This window comes from Corvus hawaiiensis, chromosome 2 (assembly GCF_020740725.1).
Source record: "Corvus hawaiiensis isolate bCorHaw1 chromosome 2, bCorHaw1.pri.cur, whole genome shotgun sequence".
Classification (NCBI taxonomy): domain Eukaryota; kingdom Metazoa; phylum Chordata; class Aves; order Passeriformes; family Corvidae; genus Corvus; species Corvus hawaiiensis.
In genome coordinates, this window is record NC_063214.1 from 65100586 (window position 1) to 65128540 (window position 27955).

The following is a 27955-nucleotide window of genomic DNA, read 5'->3' on the forward strand; positions in this document are numbered from 1 at the left end:
CAATTTGAGGATAAGTGGAGGCAATCAGGAAACAACAAGAAAAAGTTATCAGCACCAGGGAGGAACTGACTTGAGTGGAGCACTTGAAATTCCAAAAGTGGAAACTCCCTGGAGAAAACAACTTACACAAAATGCTTGCTGGATATTAATATTATATCTTTAGGACTTCTTCATATATATCATTGTCAGATCTTTTGTCCCCTTTACAGTAAATTTAGTTGAATGAAACATATTACTAAATTCCCAAAAGCTAGTAATATACCTACTGTTGTCCAAAAATCTATATTTTTTCAGGATATTAGCCCAGCAGACATTTTAAAACAACACATTACCAACATATGTTAGAAACTAATGATGTCATTAGAGTGACTTTTGCAGTCCTTCACTGCCCTCAGAGGAAAGGAATACTCCTGAGAAGTATTGAATCTCTTACCCCAGGGAGAATAAATTAATAAAATGGAAGCCTTACAAACGTGATCTAAGCAGGCAAAGTAGGGTCTTTGAGCGTACCTACTAATACAAATAGCTTTGGGGATTTTAAAATTTATTTCAAAGGCAAGCATTTTATCTGTTGGAATCTGAACTTTAATTACCGAATTACATTTACTACTTTCATTGTTTAAATTATTACTACTGGGATTCACGGTGTCCTTTTGTTTTGCAGAACACTATAGAACTAATGAAAATATTCATATTGCTCAATTTAGCAGACAATAATAAAGTAGTAAATATTTGAAGAACCAAAGCCTAAAATGCTCTTAGCAAGTTTGTGACACAGGAATGTGGGGGGTATTTTTCCAAAACCAGATAAACAATATAAAACCTCGGCAAAAATAAACGCCGCAAAATTGACTGCAAAGAAGGTCATAACTGTTTAAATGAACTAAAACTTATTTAAAACCAGATCAGTATGATACAAATGAAACTGAATGACATAACTGAAAACAATATTCTATATTGGAAATTCGATGTTCCATTTTGGCATTACTTCACTGCTTTTATGCAAGAAAAGGGCAATCTTTGTAAATAACCACTGATAAAAGTGGCTTGTTACTTAACACTCAAAGTAAGACACAATGAAGATGCCACAATGATGGAGTTCTCAATTATATTACAATAAATTTAGCTGCTATTATCTCAGCTATAGAATTCTTTACACTCTGATAAGATCAAAATAATTGATTTGTGTGCTTCTACTAAGAATCTGAACAGCATGAGAAAGTATGTATTTGAATGTTAATAATATGCAGACAAGTGACATTTACATAAAGATCCCCTTTTACTGGCTATCCTTTGGAAGGATAGGGTGTGATAGTTTGATCTGGCTTCACAAAAGCAAGTAAAGTATCTCATGATTAATAAAAATTTGTAGTCCAGAAAGTATTTAGAGGACAGCTTTTATTAACATAAATTTCAAAATGCTAAGTATCACTCACTACTTAGTCAACATGTTTACTGAATTCCACTTACTTTTCAAGTTGGGATGGAGCTGAAAGGAAAATATCAAGCTGATACTTTTACTGCACAAACTGAAGACTTGCAGCCTTTTTTATCAGTGAACTATTTGAGCTGTGACCCCTAGGACATGTAGGTGTTGCTGAGACATAAAGTAGAGACTTTCAGCAAACTACAGTTTAGAGGTGTGTGTAAATCTGACATTGGTTCAGGTCCAAATCTCAAAAACAATTTGCAAGAGAGCAAATAAAATTATTTCATATAGAAATCTATGCTCTTATTAGCAGAGGTCAAAATTTATAATGTAAAGCCTACCTAAAATGTTAAGGTTTTTCTAAAACATGCTGTACTGCATATTCATAAAACACTACACACCTCACAAACGATAAAATATTGATATATTTGTATCTGAGATATAAAAAAATTGAATTTAAAACTTTATGAAGACTTATCACGAAGTACATATATTTATTTAATTTTAGAAAATGAGGATATCAACTTAATTGGTTGCAACAGTATTGCAACGGTATTGCACAATTTGGTGCAACGGTATTGCAAAAGCAGCCTGATATAGAGGTATGGATGACAGAGCATACCTGTGATCTAGATGACTCAGTTGTCACCTATATATCAAAGACACAACACAGGATAAGAAAGATTATTATAGTTTGTGAGAAGGCTGATACATTATAGGACTACCTTGGAACTCATGTTTGCTATAAATGTGTTACTACTAATGAAATTATTGTTTTCATGCTGAAGAAATTAATTTAAACTAAAACTCGGGAGTTACCTTAAATCCAGATTCATTTTAGTTTTGGGTTATTATGACCTTTGTGGTGTTCATTTTTTTTGTTGTAGTTCATTCAAAACTGGTATAAATACAGTCCTAACATGCTATATGCAACTTATTGACTTGAGTAACATATTTGGGTATATTTTAATAAAATTTGTGGTTTGTTACATATTTCTTTATGATGTAAGTGTCCCTGCACATGGCAGAGGGGTTGGGGATTTATTGTCCATTTCAACCCCTTAGCATTCTATTATTCTATGATTCTATATTAAGTTTTCATCAATGCAAAAAAAAGTCACCAAACACCCCCCAAATAACTGAAAACTTCTGCAGTATTATGTAGGTTACTTTTATGCAAACAATTGAATCACAGTTTCCTCCACCTTGTGCAGCCAAAGGTAGAATGATATGCAACAAAACCCTGCTCTTCAAATAGCTTCCAAAAGCAGATGAAAGAAGAAACCCAAAGAAAAGGACTTCAAGACCAAAGAAGAATCTGGGGCAGGTTAAATGTCTGTGTTGTAAATGAGACCAGTGGTTAACAAGACAAGCTTAGGATGATGATACAAATCCTGTTTAAGCACTGGATAGCAGCTCAGGTCTTGAAAGGTATGGAGTACAGGCTAAAAGAGAAGCTCCAGAATAATAAAGTAATCACTAATGGCTAATTAACAGTCACTGAAAAAAAGCACAACCTCAAGCACTGTGAAAAGATTGCTTTTACCTTAAGAAAAGAAGCAGCAGCTAAGCAAGAGAAAATCAAAAGCACTGGTGTGGCCTGGGGAATTAACACACCCTGAAGCATTTTACGTCCTCTAACCTAGGGATAAACAAGAGGATTGGAACGATCTAGAAATGCATCCATTTTATAAAACAATAGGGTCTCAAATGGTGCAAGGGGAAGGAAAGAGAGATGGTAGAATAGAAAAAAACTATCCATTTCTGTTCTAGCTTTCCTTGCAGAAAACCTCTCAAATTTCTGTATGTCAGCTTGTCAACTAGGACCATCATTAGTAGCCACCATCACTAACACTGCTGTATCAACTCCATGGGATTTTATATTGACATTAAATTTAGGACACAGATGTTAAGACTGACTATGCAGAGGTAGTGATTGATTAGTACTAAGAACTAATTATAGTGATAGTGACAAATAATGCACAAGGGTAAGACAATAGCAAAACCAGTGCTGTTAATGACTGTCAGCCCGGTAAAGTGGGATTGGATTCTTTTTTTTTTGTTTTTGTTTGTTAGTTTGTTTTGATTTTTTATTGCTGTTGCTGATTCTTAGAGTTTTTAAAAAGAAGTTTAAGGGAAATAGTTAAGAAACTGCAAACTAGCACATAGTACAGCAATACACAGCCATTCCTAATCTTCAAATAATTTTCAGCTAAAAAGCCATGTTACTCAAAAAAAAAAAAAAAAGAGTCCAGATGTAGAGTACACTATGATCTATCCACCGAGAAAAAAAATATATTCAAGAACTATTTAGCATATATATTCTCACTTCTTCTCTTCTTCCAAGTATGCACCTCTTTGAAATCCCAAAAATAACTTCTGGATTGGTGATATCAATGAGTTTTATTCAAGCAACATTTGAAATAATGTTCCTACAAATCTAACATCTGATCTAGTCACCATCTAAAGAAATAATATGCAGCAAAAATCAGTTACTCCACAGTCACACTCTAGGTAAGAGTGTTTTGGCATTTTGACACAGAGGACCTGATTATGAATTTTTGAGCAGATCAGATGTAAGCATTTTGTGACTGATTAACAGATTTTTAATGAGAAGACAGCCTTTAGATGAACAAATTATAGCTAGGAAAAAAAGAGAGGAAATGAAAAAAAAATGTTCTTTTGATTGTTTATGTAACTCCAAAAAATCAGAGCAACATTATGCCTCCAATAATATACTGTAAATACAATTTTGGTAAGACTGTCAAAATAACAATAACAATTATCATCATTAAAAACTAAAACAAACAACCCCACTTTTCACATATTTGTTGTTGTCCTCCCTGACAAACAAATCTACACCACGTGCTTTCCCTTCCACTCCCAGAATTAGAGTTTTCTAGTAGACTTAAAAATATGTTGCAAACAGGCACAAGTTACCTTACAACTCATCAGTGGCCAATTTAGTGAATATAAGACTCAAAACATTTATAGCTTGAGGTGATCCTAACATTATCTTTTACTATCTGCTGTTTAGATCAGTCATTCCAAACTGAACCTTAAGTGAGTCACAAGCCAAGAAATATCTTTCTATACACTCACATGATATGAAAACCCCAGGCTACTTAAAGACAAGGAGAGGACAAGTACTTAGTTCCCTGCCACATTAGCTGAAGTGGCAGGGTTCACTACCAGAGGCCTACATACAAGTGTATTCAACATGTAAGTCGCCAGTATTTGCACTTGTATTCTGGGAAGCCTGAATATGACATTATGAGGAACAGGACTTAAGAGTAGCTTTAGCTTTGACTAAAAGACTATCAATTTTCCATCCAAAATGCTATCAGTCATACATACAACGTGTCTGAGAGAAATCTCTTTTGAAACACTTCCAACCATGCATAAATACAGACACCACTTTTACCCCTTCCTAGTCTTCTGCAGCCTCCTCTAAATTCTGCGAGCTTTGAAAAGATTGTCGCTGGTGGTTTTCTGATTGGGTCTTGAATTGTCCTAAAGAATTAGAAATGCTGTGTTCAGAGAGCAGCTGCCTGATTTCCCACCTTATGAGAAAGCTTTAGACTCACACCTCAAAATATGGATAGTCTTATAAAAATAAATCAAAGACTTTTGGTCTGAAGCATCTCTGAAACTAAACACACCTACTCTGGCTGTTAGTGAAAACTGGGAGAGACAGATAATCATTTATACCAAAGGTGCCAAACAGGATTTAGACAGGGAACTGTTAAACAAGATCTGCTCAGAAAAAAAAGGAGTAGGTCATGGCAATTTACACAGTAAGTCATGTATCACTCTGAAGGACTAGAGAAGCTCAGTCTAGGATAAAATACAGGTGTATAGAGGAGCATCAGACACCTCTCTTAGTAACAGAGAACTCAGCATCTGCCATCTCTTTTGTACAAAAGACAATATCGCACCAGTAACTTTTAAAATACATGGCTGAAGGGGTTTCTGAGGGGTTTCAATAGGGACCTGTTGAAATAACAACTGACAGAAAAATACAAAGTACCTCAGGAAGGGCTTAGTCTTATAAAAGAACAAAAATGGGTATATAACCTTAGTTAAAGAAAATGGCTTTCTGATTTGGAAAATGTCTTTTCTCAAGTAACATAAGGGGTTCTGAGCATAACTGAACTTACACTTGGTCACACAAGGTTCAATATATTCCAAAAAGCAGCAATTTGAGTTATTTTATAACTCAAACCCCCAAGCAATTAGGAAAGTTCATTAAAAAAACCCCAAATTTAAAAACATCTTTGTTGAAAACTTTAATCAGTGAAAAGTCATTTATGTATTTTGTTTTTTTTCTCATAGCACATTTAGATAATGAAAAAATAGCAGCTTTATTTCCAGTAAAATGCTTGGTAAAATGTGTTTTCTACATCACTTACCTGTTTTCATTTCTAACAAGCGTTTTTTCTTTTGTTGCCTCTCTAGCTTTTCTTTTTCTGCCTTCTCCTTAGCTATTTTAGCACGTCTCTGTTTTTCTTCTGCTTCCCTTCTTCTCATATTTTCTTTTACTGCTTGCTATTAAAAAAGTAAGAGAGTTCCATTAAAATGGAAGTCTTAGCAAAAACAAAGCTGAACCTTAAAAAAAAAGGAAAAAAGCTTTCAAACCATATCCCCTAACCTTAATTTATCAAATCAAGTAAGTATTTTACATTCCATATTTTGTACATTTTATTCAGAAGAGTAAGCAAATTCAGAATAAATACCTTAAAAGCATATTAATTGCCCCCAAATGAGGATTATAAATTCAGCAAGAAATACACCTTAAGAATATATGTTAATGTAGGAAGAATTCAAAATGTCTAAACCACCTTGTTCTACAAAATAGTATGTTAACATTTGTAGTTCTAAAATAATTTCAACACTTTCTTCTTTCTCATGCTGCCACTACACCAAGCAAAACAATGCCGCCTGGGTAACAGTGTTGCATTTTTCTTATTCTTATCAAGACATGCATTATTTCATTAGGTTCATAAATTCTTTTCTTCTGGTTAATATCCGTACAATATTATTTATTTTGAATTATAAATATGCACTCCAAAATTTCCAATGAAGCTAAAACAGAACAATGAGTTTCAGAGTTTTGAAATAAAAATTTTGCATACTCAGACATTAAGCAAAAGAACTGTATCACATTCCATACATTTTTAAGAAAAGTATTTTAGGATTACATTTTCATTATTTTAGTGTTAGCTATGTATGGTGGTAAATTCTCAGTTCTCTGAGAATTTACATTTGCATTAAATGTAAAGTGCACCTATTCTTCATCGCAGAAGGTTTCCTTTTTAAGAACACAGTTACACAAAACCCTGTCCTTCCTAATATATCAAGGTGTCCCCTCTTACATAATGGCTAACATCTTCACAAGGTCTGAGGCAAAAGCTGCAAGTTTGCAGGGATAATTAATGTTGTTAGCAGGAAAATATCCAGGCTGCACTGAAAAAAAAAATGGACTGACAAGTTTTATATAGTACAGATGAATGTGGATTACAGCAATATTTGCACAGGCACTGTTTGCAGCATCACTGCCATAGAGAGTGACCAAAAGAAGGGGAAAGAAAAATACCACATAAAGCTTGTGAAGAAATACTTGTCTTGGATAACTGAAGAAGAATAAACTTTCCATCATGAAAAAACAACAATGAAATGGATTGTTTATACAAAGCAAAACTGTACTTTCACAGTGACTACTCCAAAGTCACCTCTGTGAAATTTGATACATGGGGAAGAGGGTAGAAGCTTCCTACAAAATGCTAAAGTTTTTGATTGAATTAATTTTAACAAATTATTTGCTGATTTTCAGACTGGGCATTCTGTAGAATAAACTACTGGATACAATCCAAATGGGACTTGGTACTTGACAAGTACAATACTGGCAGAAATTACACACTTTCCTAACAGAGTGACCAAGGAAATTTCTACTTTGCACCTACTATTTCCCCAAAAATAGTATCAATAGGACTCAGCCTCTGACCGAAGTCATTCAAATGTAGATGTCTATTCTCTCCAATCACACTGAACTAGTGGGCCTGACTTAATAGCTCACACCTTCAGATGAAGTGTGGATTGGATGCTTTGGAGTATCACACCTTGCCCTCAGCCTTTTTGTAACAGGAAAGTGATTTTCCACAAATTCGATGTCACAGCTTAAAAATTTCAGGCTGATGATGTCTTGGGTACTATTTAAGACACTTCTCCAGGATACTAGGTGCCTCTGTTCTTCTGTCTCCTTTGAGACATCAGGTAGGCAGCTCTCCAAATTCTTAAATGAATTAAATGAATTAAATATGCATCTCCCTTGACTAAAACACAAGATTAGACACTCAAACTCACATACAGATATGCCCTAAGGCCAAATTCTATCCTACATGTCCCATGTGTTTTCAACATGAAAGATAAGTGAAATGCCAAGACCTAGATTTTGCAAGAGGGAGGCATTCTTGGGTTTTCTCTTGTGATTTCCAGGGTCATTTCTAATTTTCATTTAAGTATTTGCATCATATAAAGGAAAAATAGAGTCTAGGGAACACTTGGTTGCTCTTCTTCGGGTTCTTGAAGTTATGTCTCTGCTGCAGAGCAACCTAGTGCCGATAGGAGCAAGGGGTTTCTATACCCTATGATTAGCCAGATTAGCCTACTCTTGGACAGAAGAGCTGTTGCCTCACGGTGTCTTCGCTCCCTTTCCTACAACTGGATGAAAATTCTAACCATTAGACAATTTCTTCAACATGAAAACTACCCTTCCAAGGAAAGGAATGAGCTTGTTAGCACTACCCATGATGCTGTGAAAGTACAGAGGGAGATTAACAGACATATCCGATACCTAAGATGTTCCACTGAGTGTACCAGGAATTTGGCTTCAGAAGCTGAAGGCAAGATGCTTCACCCCTTTTTTCTGGATCTGGCTAAGTAACTGTACTCTAAATTTGGTGCTCACAAAGTGCAAATAATAGTTGTCACAGCTATCAAGTTAACACTGAAATATGAAGTGCAGTTCAAAGTTAGCTATGAAACTGAAGTCTAGGGCTCCAGATTTAAACACAGGGATTTTTTAAACTTTTTAATACCTTTTCATTAATTAAGAATTAAAAAAAAAAAAATTATAAGTGGGAAAATACTTCATGTAGATCATCAACTTTGCACAACAACAAGTTGACTGAATTCAATCTCCCACACCTACTGGTAATGAGTGGTCTTTTAGTTTGAGCTTCTTAATAATCCAATGACTTTTCAGCACTAAATTTACAAGCCTTCTGAACTTGTAAATTTTCCAAGATAACAATCACCTTCAGTTTCTGTCAGTAATCAAGACCAATACTAAACAATCCTGAAAATCAGCTCATTTGTCTCACGCTAGGCATCTCAAAAATCTTTTCTGAAAAGCCTCAAAACTGAGCAACTACTCAAGATTTTGGTTAGCGTCATTGAGTGATAGGCGGTTTCATGCCTTACCTACACAACTTTTTTATATAGCCTTCAAACTGTGCTCTGCAAGACAGAATTATTAATTTTCCTCAAGGTTTCTTCTATCATGCTCATCAATAATACCTGTTTTGAAGCATTAATTATCTTTATGACACTGCTGTGAAGTAGAGGCTAGCATCAGTGCTAATTTTACAGACACAGAGAAGAAATATGGGAAAATTAATGCAAAGCACAACCACTTCCTTAGAGCCTCCAACTCAACGTGAACCTAAGCATTTAGAATTCTACAACATTTACATGGGAGGTATGGTTTAAACATCAGAAATTAAAGTAATACAAATATTTTGTAATATTTATTAATTTTAAAATCAGACTACTGAGTTTCATATTAGGCACTGATGAAGTTAGGAAAACACAATCAATGCCCCTGTTGAAAAATCTGGCATATGTAACTTGCCAAGCAAAATTATTGAAATTGAATAATTTCTAGGCTTTTAGTTGTTAAACTCTGAAGTAGCACAGGCTTAGTAATCATTACATGTTCCAAATGGTTGCTAAATATGGGTTCCAGTTTAAGTCCTTTCCTCACAACTGATGGACATACAAATTTCAAAGTGTTTCTCAGTATCTGTGAAAGAAGTAATTTTCTCTACCTATATCTTCAGACCTGTCTGAAATCATTAAAAAACCCAACCAACCAAGTAAAACCAAACAAGACTGGGAAACATGCAAGAAACCTAAATAAGTGTGTTGTAATGATAAGTGTCAGGCTGCAATGAGGAATAGGTGGCAAAATGACTAAGTGACTCTTTCTACAGACCTATAGGCATTAGTTGGATCACTCCTCTAGATTTTGTCACAAAACTCATGCTCATACAATATTCCTGCAGGAGTGTAGTAGTAAGTTAAGCCATGTAATCATAAGAAGCCAGATGTGACACAAATCAGCTTATTATCCAAATTCATTCATACAGATAAGGCTACAAAATATAACTTCTAAGAAACATTAGGCATAAAATAAACATATTGTACCATGAACATGATCCTGAAGTTGTTTAAGTCCGTTAAAAATTCCTCCACTGAAACTTTCTTCAGGTCAATGGCATAATACCCCATCACGTTCTGATAGAGTTTTTCCATGTTCTCATGCATCCGTGAAAGTTTCTGAAAATCTTCTTTGGCATGAACTAGGAAGCTGTACACTGCTGTTAAGGCTGCAAGAATACTCAGTGAATCCAGTCAAACACACTGCTTTTACTTAACATTGATTTGTGTGCCATACATATTTTTTGTTTCATCAAATAAGGACCAAAAAAATTCCTTCCATGTTGTATATAATTCCTAGCATTTACTGTGTAAACTAGGCCTCTGAATGAGTTCAGGGATTTTCATCAAAATATCTCAACCACTTTAAATTTAAAGATTATTCAATTACTAAATAATTTCTTATGAAATGAAATGAAATGAAATGAAATGAAATGGAAATGAAATGTATGTAACTAATCTTACTTCAAGCACCCATGTAGTTTATCTAGTATCACTGTCTCCTTATTGCAGCTAAACGCCTAGGTATATAAATTATAAATTCCATGGAATTTAGGTACAGATACCAATAATTAACCTGAATACTTTATCAATAAATACCTTAGTTCCTACTAAAATTAGAGTAAAAATAGAAATATTGATAAACAGTATTAAAAGTAAAAACCACGAAAGATAAAAAACTTCATCATAACAGCAATGCATTTACTTATGTTCCCAGAGGCTGCATCAGGTATTTATGCTTTTTCTAAGGCTATTTACAATGTCAATACAACTTAATTAAATTAGAGGTGAAAACAATAAAACTATTTATATAAAAGATAAACCGTTTATAAACAGCATCAAAACACTGCATAACACAAATGAAATAAAAACCCCTATGTTTATTCAGGACTTCCAAAAATGTAGTTTGCCAAAGAAGCTCAAAGACAAAATACTCTACATAGACATTTCCTTATGTTGAGCAACTTCAGGATGTATGTACTTTAATGGAATGGTAGCTAAACAAATATTTATGTTCCATTGTTTTCGTGCTGTAGTACACACTACAAAAGACAAGAAATAGCCATTTTATCTTTACTCTCAATTGTCTACCTCAACTACTGCAAAAGAGGATTTACTGCATTTGTACACTTTCTATCACAGATTAAATACACTATGGTCATTTTATGAAGCACAGAATTTTTAATCAAGTGCACGAAAATCTAGACCAACAGAATAGCAGAGGACCTGGCACTTTTTCTTAATAAACCTCACATCACTGGCCTCTGTCCATTGACCCAGGCTGCACAGATCCCTCTGCAGAGCCTTTCTATCACCAGCAGATGAACACTCCCACCCAACTTGGTGTCCTTCGCAAACTTGCTTCAGGGTGCACTCAATCCCGTTGTCCAGACCATCAATAAAGATGCTGAACAGGACAGGCCCCAATACTGAGCCCTGGGGAACTCCACTAGTGACCAGTACCTATTAACAATTTACTGCTGGATGACTGTTTTCACTCTTCAGGTTTTTTGCAATGCACTCCTCTTAGTTTTGTTTAGAGGCTGAATTCCATTCCAGTTTCACTATTAAGTGCCCTTCTGGTTTGTTACGGCCGCTTTTAAAATAGCAAGTAAGAAGTTCATGGTTTTCTTTTTGTGATTTAAAATCCAGGCCAGAAATTCACACAATAATGACCTCAGATATGTGCAGGAAGGGAGAAATAATGCACTTTCACAATATTCTAATTAGTCACTAGTGGATACTAGCTGAATCTGTAAGTGCAGAACAGCCTCCACTATGACAGTCTTGTAAAAAAGAACTAACAAAAGTCAAGATTTCAACAATTTAAAAAGACACATCTTCCATCACCCCTCAACCACCTAAATTCAGACTTTCTCAACATGGCTCTTGTGCCAGTACAAGCTTCTTTTCATGCTTTTAGTAACTTCACAAGATGCAGCTCGTAAGCAGCTTCAGACTGCCTGTGCTGACTGGCTGGGAACAGCCCAAAGAGAATTGATGTTGCCAGCCTTCTTTTCTTCTGCATCAGTTTCAATCTCCTTTACTTAGCTCCCAAGATGAGCATAGCACACAGAAAACTGATCTTTAGATCTGAGATTATTAAAAATTATTAAAACTCTTAAAAAGCTATTGGTAGGAAAGCGAAGAAAGTTGATGAGAGGTTTGTCTTTAAATGCTGCACAAGGACTATATAAAAAAGGATTATGAGAAACAAGACATGACAAAACACAAGCTAAGACCATCAAAAAAAATGTCACCAGTTCACAAAAACGCAAACAAACCAAAACAATAAAAAAGGACTGAAACTAGAAAAAAGAATTCCTACATCTGGTTTACTTTTGATCCTAAAATTTAGGATACTTATTATTTGTGATTCTTAGATTATTAACAGATCTTACTAAAAAATAGTTTTTTGCAATTATGAGGCTGCTTATTTCCACAGAGTGAAGGGTAAAGGAAAATCAGATAAATTGGTTTTGCTGTCTCTATGTATAAATGCCAAATATTAAACATTCCAGTATTTTCCAGTTTTCTAGGAAGAAAAACAACCAAAAAAAAGGATGAAATTATCAGTAAAATGTAGACTTCATCTTGTAAATTCCAGACAGTATCCTGAAAAGAAAACTTGGGGAGCAGGGGAGGTGAGAGAAAATTTCTGATATTCTTCAAGACACAGCTAAATTACAGCTATGCTAAAAGAGTCCATATAAGCTGGTTAATTTTATACTGTTAAAAACTGACCCCCCCTTGAATATCTGATGCATAATTTTAAACACAAAGTACAGTACGCTGACAAGATGTTTTGCCAGACACAATGAATCCTGAGATTTTTATTTTCCATCTGGTGCATTATGGGATACCCCTAAGATGTTGGCATTCTACTGAGACTGTGCTTCAATTTAGGTATTTTTAATAACTCCTCTTCCTTTTCTCCTTAAATATGGCTTTTGTTAGCCAGCTCCAGCTAAACTGGAAACAACAGGGAATACTACTGAGTACAGCAATCCCAACTGTAATTATTATGAACAGGTTGATACATATGCATTATCAACTACACAATTCATTGGTTTTGGATGAATGAAGACACAAGTACAGCTGAGCTACAACACAGGTGGGAAGAAAATGAACTGAACAAGTTTGGTACTTGTTAACTTTTTCAGAAGTGGCTTTACTTCATGGACTGCCTTTTTGGAACCACTGGACTACAGATCATTCAGCTAATTAATGCACAGCTGAGACAAGTTTAAGATCTGTGGCAAAATTTCTAACTGCTGTATGTTTGGTCTTGCGTATTCTGGCAGCTCTCTTCACAGTGAATTGCTTCTCTGAAATTTATACTGATTTTAATATACTGTGGTATATAAAATACTAATACAGTGCAGCATATCGAGCCCAGTAAAGGCAGCTATTACCCTAGAAAAGATAATGAATAATGTTAATCTCAACTTCTTCTTTAAAAGACCCCAATATTAACCACTTCTTTTTCAGCAGAATCTTCAAAAGGGAACTGAGACCGCCACTATACTAGATGACAACAATCTCCACAAAACATGGCAAACCTTTTGAAGACTGATGCAAAAAGACTTTGAGGTCACTTCAAACCATTTGAACAAATGATTTTCTATTAAGAGCAAGTGGTGTGAATGCCGTAGGGCTCTGTTAAGGATTTCCCACATTTTGGGAAAATGGTTGCAATTGTCTGAAAAATACATGTCAGAGAGACTTCTTTCTATATACCTATAAGCAAGGTTCAACAGAAAAATTCTGCATCTGAATATAATAATTCAAGAAACACACAGAAATGTTTAGATTTTTAAATTAGTACCTTCTGAAGAGTACTTGTCAAATAATACCTTTTCTTTGATTCACTCCTACTTATCTCTGTTATACTACTAAAACAAATTGGCAGGTATTTCTATCACACAAAGCTGCTGCATTCACTGTGTATATATCATATATTACAAGTAAAACCAGTGCTAGCTCTAATATATGCCCTAAGTCCAGACACTAAATGAATTGTAGACTTTAATTAAATTTACCAAAAGCTCTATCTCATTACCTGTCCACACACTAAACATCTTGATGCTCTCTCAAAGAGAGACATACAACCTTTTTTTACCTGAAGAGCTCAGGTCCTGTAATCTTCAAAGTCCTTAGGATGCAAGGACATCTTACAGATTCAGTTTATGTTGCACAGGGGGAACTTCAAACTATGAGGTCAATTAAGTAACCAACAGTTTGGAGGTAGTAAGTAGTCCCTTCCCTGCAGTTGAAATGGGTTTCTTCTACCTCACTTGGTAGTGAAGGCTCTGACTCATTTAAGTCCCGTTTCTTCCTTCCCTTTCTGCAATGTCAACAAATCAAATTAAATAGCAAAGGAACAGCGAATTGATCAAAAGAAAGAACTTTTTTCCTAGCTGAAAGGCAGCAATCAACTGATTGTCTCTCAAGTATTAGTTCCGTAAGTTTCTGTAAAAGAACACCATCAACACTACTTTTATCACTAAGCTCAAACTTTCTCAGCTGCTGCTTAAAAAATCACAAGATGGGAGTTGTACTGATAAAGAGCATGTTGACTGAATCACTTAATTAAAGTTTTAATATGCAATTTAAATACTCTCCATAAACCCACTAAATTTTTATTTTGAACATACAAGTGTATTTTGTTCACTGTGCTTTTTATGGAACATTTAACTTGATGGATTTAATACGTTAGATCAATATCAATTCAATATTCTTTGACTTTCCTAATTAAAGGAAACAGAAGAATTGCAATAATAACTATTTCTTTTCAGCTAGCATACACATGATGGCTCACAAATTAACACAATCTAATATATAGGAGAAATATTCATAATTACAGATTTTGTCAATAAAAGAGTGAACCAACTGTGCATATCTCTGACTTCCTAAAGAAACAAGAATGCTAATCAGTTCATTAGGGGGCTTTGGGTTGTGATATTTAGCAACAGGATGTAATAGCCTGCTTGTCCATGGAGCTTAATTGTACTCGGGATGAAAAATTATTTTCAACAAAGCACTATCCTTCCTTTTTCAGATTTCCTGCTGGTTTCTTTTCATGAGCTGCATGCTTTTCAAGACATCAGCACCATTCAGATTTCCTTGTCATAGGAATAAAAGTAAAGACAGCTCCAGGTTTCATCATGCTGTGCAGGATTATCTAACCTTTACATCAAACCTTTTCTGCTTCGTAATTTATTGAAGTTCCTGTTTTTCTAAAAGTGAGCTGCTTTAATTAGTGTGTTCACAGACATGACTAGAAACCATATGCAACTATGCTGTTTAGAAATTGCTGTCTGTCTTCTGGGTCAGGTAGTAGGTGAGGGCAAACTACTTTGTTCATAATATTTACTATTCAAAATACTGTATTTGAATAGTCTAAAACAATGAAATATACAGTATGGCTGGTGTAAGGACTAATAGAGCACAGCTGCCTGTCTCAAACACTCTTTAGGCCACAGAAGGACTTTGCCATGAGATAAGCACAGAAGGGAGTAACAAGATGTTTCCAACTCCAACGCCTGGCAAAGGTGAGATCTGGGTAGCACATCCTGGTTAACACATTCAGACAAAAATTCCCACTGGCAAACTGTGGAAAGAAGCAACTGCAAATACACATATCACTGGTCAAACAAAGATCACCCCAAGTTATGTGACAGATGGGCTGCTGTGACCACTGAAGATGCCCCTCCCCAGATATGCCTCCTAGGGATTAATAAATTAAGCCACTGTGACAGGAACTCAAGGTAAGATAAAGGCAGTACTATTATCTGAGCATTATCTCAGACCTAGGGGTGGGTTAAGAGAGCTGGGGGAGAAAAATAGATCACTGATAATGGACACAAAGAATGCAGAATTTATGGTCCACAAGGAAATCCAACTCAGCAACTGTGCTGAAATCAGCTCTGACTGGGTAAAAGGTAATTAAGTTTTTTTGCAGGGGAATATCACAACCCACTGAACCAAGAATCACACCGACTCGAAGAGAAAGACAGCACGAGACTAACTAGCATTAGAAGCAAAGCAATCATTTAACCAATGCAGGAAGAGAACTGTGTAGCCAATGAGCATTAATTCCTTTGTTTGCTAAAATGTAAAAATAGTGAAAAGTTTTGAACCACCTCAGGACACACCACCACCAAGAAGCCCAGGGCGAAGAAAGACCAACAGCATGCCACTGGATCGACGTGTGGGGACTATCTCCTGCTTTACATCTCCCTCCCTTCCCCCCCCTCACCCCCTTTTACTGTTAAATAAAATGTGTATTATTGACTTTAGCATATGGTCTCAGGTCACTAATCAGATCGTAACAGTTGGTTTTACCTGTACTGATTTATTTTAAGTAGGACCAAATATTTATTTTGCCTGTTTCTGGCAGCAGTCAATACCCAACAATTAGGGAAAACAAGGAGGAAAGGAAACTTGGCAAATACAGCATGATAATTCAAGTGGTGCAGTACTCAGTTTCTAGCATTCTGCATGTTAGTCCTTCTGAGCTAAAGCTACTCTGGACTGCTGTGCTTAATAGTTCCTGATGTACATTCTTTAGCTACCTATCTCAGCCTTATATGAAATTCATTCACATCTTCGGTTTAATTGTCCATTGTCCAAGAAAACATTTCTGTTAGTATGTTTTAAGCAACTGGACAGTATTTCACATGGGACACAAAGAATATACTCCTCTCTTTCCTTCCATAGGGGACACAAAATTACAAGTATTTTTACTGTATTGTCTTAATTTTCTTGATTTTCCACCATCTGAGTATTACTCTATTAAAATATCCCATATGCATAACCTATTGCCAATTGCTGCACATTGCCCCCATTCTCTGCCACATCAGTAGATATACACTACACTTTTTGAGATGGGGTAATGGAAGAACTGATGATGTAAGAGTATTGCTGATTTTTATAGTATCTTATTGTTTATGTTTTCTGCTTGCTCTCAACTGCATTTGTTCCCGATTGTTCTAATAAGAGTGTTTCTTCTTCAGATCTATTACTCTATAATCACTGAAGTTCACTTGCTGCTTTGTCAGCATCTGCCAGTATCTCCCTTTAACAACAGGATTTTTTTCAAAGACATTAATCCAGAAAAAAAAAGTAATCAAACCACTTTATAACCTAAGAAATTTCTTTCCTTAGAAGTCTTTGTTAAAACACCTTGTTGAAACATGGATGGAAATTCAGTTATGTTCTACTGACTTCTTATATTTATCTGCATGCTGCAATAGACCTGCAAAGGATGGTTTCCCTTTATTTTATTTCAAATAAATACATGTTCATTTTGTATTTAGTCTTCATCAGTTTTCTTGGTAGAGAAGCATGACTTGCAGACCCTCCTTGTAGCCCTTCTAAAAAACTTATGGGCTTCTTTTCAGCTTTGACCTGGTCTAGTGAAAATTGTTCCTGCCCACAGCAGGGGGGTTGAAAACAGATGATCCTTAAGGTTCCATCCAACCCAAATTATTCTACGATTCTTCAATTCTATGATTCCTTTGTGTCTTCAGCTAGCTTAGTTCATGTAAGAATCTGTAGTCCATTAAGTTTATATTTGAGTTAATTTTGAATTTTTTTCAAGTGTTCTGTGACCACTGTTTACTCTTGGGCATTTATTGCTATTTATTTTCTATTAAGAAAAAGAATTCTACTGATTCCTTCATTTAACATCATTATTCCATTTAAAATATTACACAGTAGGGTCAACTGAAGTTCTCCCTAGAGAAAACTGATGCAAAGAACAAATTTAACTTTATGGCTATGACTTATCTTCTTGGCAGGCATTGATAATCCATGTCTTCTCTGGCAGGATTAGAGCTTTTGAGATGGCTGAAAAAGACGAAGTGTAGATCCTCCTTTGCATTTCCTAAGATGATTGCTATCCTTTTTAAGTGATCAGTAAAGTGCTCTAATGGTCTTCATATATGGGAATAGAATTTCAATCCCCGAAAAAATTATGCTGTTTATTGACAAGGTCTGTCTACTTACTCTGTCTTAAATACAATTTATAACCTTTTATCACAGTATTCCAGTCATTTCTGCTAGGAAGTTTCATAAATGCCCAAAATGTCAGTAACACAAAGGGAAATGAGGCATCCTACATAATCATTTTTGGATTTTAGATGTTTGGTATTAGCATATAAGTACATCTTTATTCATCAACTTTTCTCTTGCTCTCCTTCTTAAATTTTGGGAGGATTCACTCATTCTCAATTGAATTTTGCTAATTTATTTCTTATCTTTTTCATAACTACATGTCAAAGGAAAGCTGTATACTCTCTGTTCCTTCAAAACCTAGTCCTTAGCTAAAAAGTGCAAAAAGTTAAGAGGGTATTTGAAGTGCCTGCATCATGACTATTTTGGGTAGATGATTGCTGTAGGTCCCTTCCAACTGAAATAGTCTATTCTATTCTAACAGATTCAGAAGGACCTGTCCTTTTTCATAGTTCAGACTTTTTAAAAGTGCTTCCCATTCCTAACTTCCTAGACTAAATATAATTTTCCAAACAAAACACAGACTTTTTAAGTCCTAGCAATATTGTCCAAAAGCTCTCATGGATATATTTTCCTCTACCTTCCTGGCAATATTTGATCTCTTGCCTTCAGGACCCATATCCTAGTTCTCCTGTTGTGCTATCTGTTTCTTCAGGGACCAAACTTACGTTTCGTACTGTAGACACACCATGCTGGTGGTGCAATACATCTCCCAAAAACACATTGAGCTGAGAAAAAATGGCATCACCACCAACAATAAATAGAATAACCTCAACAACGAAATACCCAACCTTACAAAAAATTAGTACCAACACTGGAAGGTTAAGATAACCCACAGTGGCCAGAGAAGGCCTGAAGCTAAATTGCAAACTCTTAGGTTGCAGTGAATCTAATGAAGACAGAACTGTCCCTAACACAAGAAGAACCAGTACATGCACTCAGCCTCAGGGTCCCTTGCCATGTCTTGTGCAATAGGATGAGATGAATCAAGAGGACCGTGTCCTGAGTCCCCCAGCCTCTGTACATAACAAAGCAGTCTTCCAGCTAGGTAACAACCTAACCATGCATGCAGAGCAAATTTCAACCTGTCTGCTCATATTTCTGCTTCCAGATTAGTCTTGGTGCTAAGCATATATGGCCAACATTTGCTAAAAGAATGGTTTTTTTCCTGTTTAAATTATTACCTTCATGTCACTAGCTGTTCTTATGAAAGACAGGCAGTAAAGTTGGCTGCATGATTTGGAATAAATAATGAGAAAAAGAATTTTTTCAAAAATAACACCAGAAAACAGTTTTCATGAGCTATGAATCTCATTTCTGAAATAACAGAAATTTTCTGGTTCTGCGGTACCATGTATAAAAACATTCACAATGGTAATGCATACACAAGAAAAAAAAAGAGACACAGGGTGACAGACATTTTTCTAAGAGACTCTGACATAAAAATACCATGTAACACTAGGGTGCTTAACATTCCTATTATAACTTCTTTTCACTAAGTTAAGAAATTCATGTACAGTGTAAAACCTGACAGTAAGCATTTTTTTCCTCATTCATTCCACTTCAGAGGAACCCTTTAATTGGACTGCTCATGTATTTAATTTTTGAGAGGAAAAACAAGCTATATTTTTCAAAAATACATGCTACAAACTAGACAGAAGTTATGCAAAGAAATTTAAAATTTAAAGCAATGCAGTTAAACTACTTAGGGATTTTTGTTCTGTTTTTTAAGAGTGCTCTAAAGGATATTGACATTTTTGCTACAAACTTATCGTGCTTATCTTCAGGAACTGGAAAAGTCTGCAAATCCTTCTCAAGCTGCTGAAGTTGCCTCTCCATATGTTTAAGGCTCTTCTCCAGGTTTTCTGCTGAGACTAAAATACACAACATTCATTCTGTTAACACACTAAACAAACACCATAGTTTTCAAAATACACGAGTTAAAACCTTACCCAAGTCAGCATACTACATTGTTAATTCTGAAATAAAAGCACACTGAACAAATTACAATGCAAGATGAGGAGGTCACGCTACAATGTTCAGCTCCCTTTACTTAGGCAGATTTCTTATTCTGATTAGATGTATGCTGTTTGAATGCTGTATTTTCATTTGTTTTTATGCCCAAGGTTTTGCATTGCAATTAACACTCCGTTTTAAATAACCTGAGATATACATATGCCAGTCTGTCTCTTCTGATTAACCAAAGGACAAGTTTTCAACATATTCGAAGAACCACAAAGCTTTTTGCCATCTCATTCTGTTAGAACAGAAAATATAAACATTTGTATGGAAGATCATGAAGAAAGTAAGATTCTCAAACACAGAAAATGGGGCTATTAAACACCTATGCATGAAACCTAAACCTCAATTCTCTACCACTATGTGTGATAAAAAACTCAACAATTTGTCAGAGCAAAAGTGCTTGCCAAGCACTTGAAGGGGTACAAGAGAGCAACACATGGACTTAGGTAAAAAAAAGGAGTGGAGCTGAAACATCGGGGATTTACAGAAGGATGTAGAAAAAGTGCAAATTTTCTTGCCAGGAAAAGAGAACTACAACTTTCATCCATTTGAAGCAACACATGTAAAGTGGAAAGCTTGATCTGCAAATAGCTGATTGAAATATCAAGATGACCAGGACCAGAGTAATCTGAAGATAACTTGTTAGCATGTATTCTATCTTAGATCTATATTATTGCCATCAGTTCAAACTTAATTCTGATTATTTATGAAGTCAACTTTAGTTAAGTTTGATAGGAGCAATATATAAGGATGTAAGAACACACTGTGAATTCTAGTCTAATGAGGGTTTTTCTCTTTTTAATTATTTATTTAATTCATAATATACTGTACCTGTAAAGGTATAGTTACCTTCATCTTCATCTTAAAAAAAAAACCTCCTTGGAGAAAGTCTGTGTCCCTATGTTACTAGGATCTGTAGTGGATCCATAATTTCATCTACCAAATAGTTATGTGAGAGAAAATATAAAATACATAGTATAAACACAATTCTCTGAAAAAAGCCTGACAGAGACCCCAAATGACCAGAGTAAAATGCTGCATAGCAACTACAATCCCATTCATAGCAGAATGGTTAACACAACTCTAAAATGATCCATGGCAATGTGACAAATTGCCTCATAATCACCATTTTTGAAAGTCTCTGGTTACTCAAAAAACAGTTTCTCAATTGTATGTTAGACTTGCAGATTTTCACTCAGCAATTGGTAAACCCAAATCATCACCAGTTAGGCCAGTTGGCTTCAGTAATTAAAAAACTGCTTTGTTTGGGGAGCATAGCTAAAATTAGAAGCTGACAATATTGACTAAGACAAGTTTCAGTCTTCACTGGTCCCAGAAACAAACCTGATTTTAATAGAAAGTCATACTTCTGCTGTCATGAGAAGCATCTGAGGGTTTGGCACACACCATTTTAAGTCACTGATTTACTTAGAAAGCTGCTACGAAACACAATTACAACAACTTATGCCTAATGTAATTATTGATAGGACTCTTCACAAGACCATTTATCTTGCATAAAGAGTTCATAGTATAAATTAGTGTGACATATACCTATAGTACATATAGTACATAATGTCAAAATCATGAGAGCTGGCAAGTAACAGAGATTTAAAAACAATACAAAAGCCCAACCCACCAAAAACTCCTCTACACCAATTGCAGGTGGCAGCTGAGTAACACCTACACTATTTTACCCAGATGAGAAACCCAGCAAAATAACTCAGTGCCTAGAGCTGATGAATAGGTTCTATACAAGAGATTTTAAAGCTCTTGCTTCCAGAAAAGCCAGTTTTTCACTCTAGTACTTCAGTTTTTTTGACACTGAACATTTACATATTTGATCAAGAATCTTTATATCTGTATTTTGCCCTGAAGAGGTTTTTTCCTCTGTCATGATCTTAAATTGTTTTAGAACTTAAGATTTCAGCAAATCTTTGCTTTTAGCAGTGTAAAACTATTAGATATATTTCCCTTTACGACTGTATTTCTAATGATAGCCTCAAGTAAAGGCTAGTTCACAATATGCTGCTATTAAGTTTGGTACTGTTGTCTTTGCAGCTTTCAATTTAGTGAAAACAGATTAAAAAAAAAAAATCAAACCTCTAAATATAATCAGCTCTTCCAAAAAAAGATCATATAAAATACTTGCCAACCTTTTATTGTGTCCCTTTGAAAGGCATGGTATAAAATCTGAAGGGATATAGAAGAATGGCAGAAAAGGGAAAAAAACTCGTTAACTTTAACCCCTAATCCTGGAAGGATTCAGAAATAAACCCAAGCCAAACTGAAGTACACAACTCATATGCTAGTTAAAAAACAAAGTCAAACCCTGGGGTTTTGAATGCTAGAGAGCCCACAAAACCAAGCTGTTCACTGAATACAATGCATGTGTGCCTAAACAATCTCCTAACTTACACCCAATCATACCCCCAAAACTCCCAAAGCTCTCTTCCAAAATGGCTCCTGCTATTGTCAGCAATAATTAGATTTCCCACCATCTGCTTTTTATGGTTAAAACAACTTCATTCTTAGGGCTTCCTCTTCTGAATCTGTTTTTTCTAATATTACAATTATTCCGGAAGCCTCTTCAACTGCTTCTCTTTTCAAATATTTCTGCACAGTATTTCAGGTGATGACTCACCAGCCCTTTAATTTCTGCATTACAATTTCTCCAGTTCTTCTGGGAATACCTTATCTGATTAACTTCCAATAAAATATCCTTTTTTTCTTGGCCAAAGCCCTTATTACAGTATCAAGATGCATGATCTTGTACTTCATGCTATTGATTTTAATTTCTTTTATTCTGCTTCCTCAGGATCACTCAGTGATGACAACCCAATACCCATCTCATCTGGCAAACTATCTAACCCTGTGTCAGACACAGTCATTGGTGCAATACCACAATTTTATATATATTTTTTTGGCCACATTCCTTTTAAGACAGTACTTTGTTTCTTCTACTTTTTATTCTAATGAATATTCTCCCTTTGTACATAATACAAAGTGCTTTACTGAAGTCAACATAGATTTCATGGGATTGAAAAAAAAGAAAAAAAATAATAACCAAAGATAGCAATAAATTCAATTTTATTTTACGCTACTCTGATTAACCTCTATTGTGGATTATTCTTTCCCCTGTAACTTTCATATCAATAAAGTCAGATAAAGAGATATGGAATTGCTCAAATCACTCTTTTTTCAATTTCTTAAATATTCTATAGTAAGACATTACTACAGCCACAGCAAACTTGGTAAGAAATGTACTTACTAAACTTCTAGTTTTATCTCAGTTACCTCAGGATGCAGAATACGAAACAGGTGTTTACAGTATGAGAATACAGCACTCTGATTTTTTTTCTTTCAACAAATTTCTGTGGAGACTTTTTGCTCCACTCTGTCCCATCCCCAGATCATTATACTTGCTTAAAATTAAAACAATATTTCATCTAGCTTTGAAATTTTACCTGTTTTATCTTAAATACTAGAAATAATTCTCCAAAGTGAAGCAATACTCGCATGGTCTCTCATTTCTATTGCTGCAAACCTTTTGCTACTTTTTGCGTCAGTTGTTATTTCAGAAATCTTACGTGCCCATCCTGTATGACAATTTGCTTGGCTGTTGCTATCTCCTTATCATGATGCTCTTCCTCTTGCCCACAGGTACTTTGCTTCCCTTGTGCTATTATGGCCCCTTTATTCTGAGAGAGTAACAAACTGACCTCTAGCCTGATAGAGAAAATTATACCATATTATTTTAAAAAAATCTGGAAATATACTATTGGTTTTGCCATGTGAAAATCACACTGGACTGATTGAGTTTACTGAATAATTCTCTAAAATTGTCCTCATACTATTAATGCAGCATTTAAAAGTGAAATTAAATGACAAAATATAGCCCAAAGCAGCCCAATAACGAACAAGAAAACCCCACCCATATTTTCAGGTGGATTTAGAGCACTAACAAAGAAATATTACAGAGGAAAAGTATTGAGGGTTTCTGCAAACACCAGCAAAGATCTGAAATATCCATTAAGACTAGCATAAGATCTACTCAGATATACTCAGTGTCACACAGCACTAAAAATACAGTATTTATGCTTTTTTTCTCCCAAAATAATGATTTCCCTTGTCTCTATAGCAATTTCTTGGCTTTCTTGCCTTTCTTTCCCCTTTCTTCTTTGTGCATGTGCGTGCCTAAGGTGCATACAACACTCTTTTTGAGATCTTTTTTCCCTCAAAGCCCTGACATTGCCACTGGCTCTTTAGCATTCAGTCTTTCCCTTCTGTAGCCAGACCAGACTTCAGCTGCACACATGAAAAAAAGCAGCTAAGTAGGATTTTTGTCGCCTATTTTGAATTCAAATATGAGCACACTAACGTAGTGTAATTGCTAAACGATGTGGAAGCATTTTTGTACACAGTTCAACAGTAATAATATTACTATCATCATTAGTAATAGGCCTCAGATCTTACAGCAGCTATACCCTGTACTACCTCCACAAGAGCCCTGGCCTGCTGGACTTGTTATAAACTTCAAGAACCTCCTGAGTGAAATGCAGTCTGACACCACATCTCTTTTTATAATGTACGGTTTAAGCTCAGAACTTGTAAATATGGGAAACAGCTGAAGACAGAAACACCTGAATGACAATTCACTGTTGTCAGTTATTCCTCACTGAGCTGCTACCAAAAGAAAGAAGCAGCTGCTAACACAAGCAGGAAAAAATGGCCAAGCAAGAGGATATGGCACTAGCTCCGAGCACAGGGATCAAGGTCCCCCAGCGTTGCACAGCACACAGTGATATGGTACAGTGGTGGACCAAGCTCTGTCAAGAGACAAAACCATCTTATAACAGAAATGAAATTCAGAGGGAGCAGAAAGAAGTCCCTTGCATCAGTTGCAGCTTCCCTTGCTGAAGAGTTCTTGAGCCTCCTCACCTGCTTCCTTGGGGACTCAGACCACTAAGTGCTGAGCTGACTGCAGTGTGTTGTACACTTGCAGATATTTTAGGTTATAATTGTGAATAACTAACTGCTTTGAATATGCAGTGAGAGTGGTTAATAATGATTCACAATGAACTATTAGCATGAAGGGCAATGAAGATCAGTCTAGTAGTGTTTAAAATAAAAATTTAAAAGTGGTCACTTTTATCAGTCTTCTACCCAACCTCGCCACTTTAACTCCGTAAGGTACAGAGGTAGCAAGACACAAGTCTACATGTCCATCTAAATGCACTTTGCACCTTCCTACTCATTAAGATTAAGCTTTCTTACCTTCAAGTGTCTATACACCTGCACAATGCATTCAACATTTTTTTAATTGCCTTTTCCACCATTTTAAGGTTCCTCTTGCAATTGATTTCTGCACCACCCATTTGATATTTTTTGTCTTTCAGTAGATATCTACATTTTTCCCCTACAGAGTATATAATTTTGCTTTATTCTCATTATCACTTAAAACATCAATGAAAACTTTCATTAACATCCAGACATTTATACCCCCTTGACTGAGTATGAAATTAGAAGTACTGAACAGCTTTATCTGAATCCTGGACTGTTTACATATCTGTCTACACCATGTTTAAATAACACATGGCTCAAGGACTGCACCAGGTATTGGCCCTGATCCACCACTTAACAGGATCACCACAAGATGATAGAGAAAGCAAGCTACTTGCACAGACTACTGGCATACTTCAATATCATATTAGAAACTGAAGCACTATTTTGATAAAAATGTGCAAATATTCAAGCTCTTGCTTGGTATTTGATTTGCTAATTAATGCTTGTAAAACATGCATATATTTCTATGCCTTAAAGAAACAGAGTATTTCACTTACTTTTTAGGAGTTCATGGCATAATCAGAACTCAAAACTACTTGTCACATAACACTTCTGCACATAACTTACAGCCACAAACATTAAAGAGATTATTTACAAAACATAACAGTATTGCGTATGTTCCATTGGCTCTTAAAGCTATATTTTTTATATCATGAAATGCACTTACCAAAAAAAAAACCCAAAATAAAAGACAAGGTACAAGGAGATGTGTTTAACTACTCATTTTCAGTAAGTTAAATTTATTATTAAATGGTTCAAATTAGAACATGTAAGAATATGTCAAATCTGCAGTGTGCTGATATAGGACTTGTGTCCCAATAGAGCAAGAGTTGTTGATCCATTACAAGTATAGACAGCACTGCAAAAAACCATGAATAAATACAAAACTGCAGAACTATTTAAAGGTTTACTTTAAACCACATCACCTTGAATTCCCCTTTTCAAATATCCAATGCTCCTGGTATGCTATCTTAAATATTGGAGTGGCATATTTTTGTCTTAAATGGTACATTTCCTGTAAATAGATACGAATTTTTAGCCTAAGATTTTCAAAGTTAAAAGCCAACTTTTTTTCAAATAATTAAAAAAAACAGTAGCCACAAAATAACAAGCTTTTTCAGTCTTGTGAAAGAATCTCTTCCACACAACTTAGAGCTTGAAATAGACTTCTAACCTAAGAACTGCATTAATGGACAAATATTTACTTTGTAACTTCCTCTATTGCTTAGTACTCTACCATATTGCAAAATTAGTGACTAAAACCATTATGTACTTTCTCAGTCTTGACATCAAACAGCAAGAAAAGAGATGACTTTCAAAAACTTTTTCTTCCTTTTAAACAGCAGTATCTCAATCCTCTTTTTCCATATGGAATTCTTCATCATTACTTTGCTATACTTCAGTATTTATTTTAAGGCTTTACAGTTAATATTTCTCGTTTGAAAGCCAAATCAACTCAACATCTATTACTGTTTATTTCTTAAGCCGTAAAATTTTGTGTTTTCTATTTTGAGCATCATTTATACAATCATCATTATGAGCAATCTATCTCTGTCTTTAAGAATACAGACGCTTTTTTTCCACCAACAAATACACATTTTTTTCACTAGTTTTAAGGAATGCTTAGCTTGTTTAGCTGCCTCTAGACTAACTTATAAGAGTATTCAATAGCTAAGGAAAATATACACTGGCTTCTTATCATATAAAGGAAGGCATAAGATACATTTGATATTTTTCTTGGGTAGTGTCTTGATATGCAGCCAAGTGGCTTAGAGAACAAGAAACTAAAAGTTCTCAAAGCTGCAAGGAATAAAGTGATTTTCCAGTCAGCGGACTTCTCAAAATGGACTTCTGGTTTGGTAGCAAGACTCCTGATTATAATTCATAGCCATCATTCTTGAAAACTATCATCTGAGGTAGAGAAATCCCACACATAACATTAAAAAAAGGGAAATTAACTTTGCATTTTAAAAAAGGAATTCTCAAACAAAAAAAAAAACCTAAGATAAAACTGTTTCCCTATTAGCTCCAAACACTTTTTGAGGTAGATTTCTGAATGGGCTACCATTCCATAGAATCATAGAATAGTATGGCTTTGAAAGGACTTTAGATCTTCTACTTTTAACACCCCTGCCATGGGCAGGGACACCTTCCACTAGATCAGGTTGCTCAAAGCTCCATCCAGCCTGATCTTTAACACCTCTGGGAATGCGGAGTCTGCAACCTCTCTGCGCAATCTGTTCCAGTGAGTCACAAGCCTCACTGTGAAGAATTTCTTCCTAATGTCTAATCTAAACCTGCCCCCTTTCAGCTTAAGGCCATTCCTCCTTGTCCTGTCACTACACGCACTTGTCAAAATTCCCTCTCCAACTCTCTTGCTGGAGATCTCTTTAGGTAGAGGAAGGTGCAGTAAAAGTCTCTCTGGAACCTTCTCTCCTCCAGGCTGAACATCCCCAACCCTCAGCCTGTCTTCACAAAGAGAGGTACTCCAGCCCTCTGATGATCGTCATGGTCCACCTCTGGACTCATTCCAACAGGTCCATGTTCTTATGTTGGAGGCCCCAGAGCTGGACACAGAACTCCAGGTGGGGTCTCACAAGAGCAGAGTAGAATGGCAGAACCACCTCCCTTGACCTGCCCATC

The 27955-nt window shown here is 35.5% G+C and overlaps 1 protein-coding gene across 4 annotated transcripts in view; it reads right to left on the reverse strand.

Annotated features, from left to right (window-relative positions):
• DIAPH3 (diaphanous related formin 3) overlaps positions 1-27955 on the reverse strand; it is a 210119-nt gene that overhangs the window by 67608 nt on the left and 114556 nt on the right. For all 4 annotated transcript variants that reach the window (XM_048295463.1, XM_048295462.1, XM_048295461.1 and 1 more), the window contains 3 exons: positions 19697-19821; positions 9917-10081; positions 5842-5977 (listed from right to left, as the gene is read on the reverse strand). In XM_048295463.1, coding sequence (XP_048151420.1) covers positions 5842-5977; positions 9917-10081; positions 19697-19821 — 426 coding nt within the window. The remainder of the gene's footprint in view (positions 1-5841; positions 5978-9916; positions 10082-19696; positions 19822-27955) is intronic.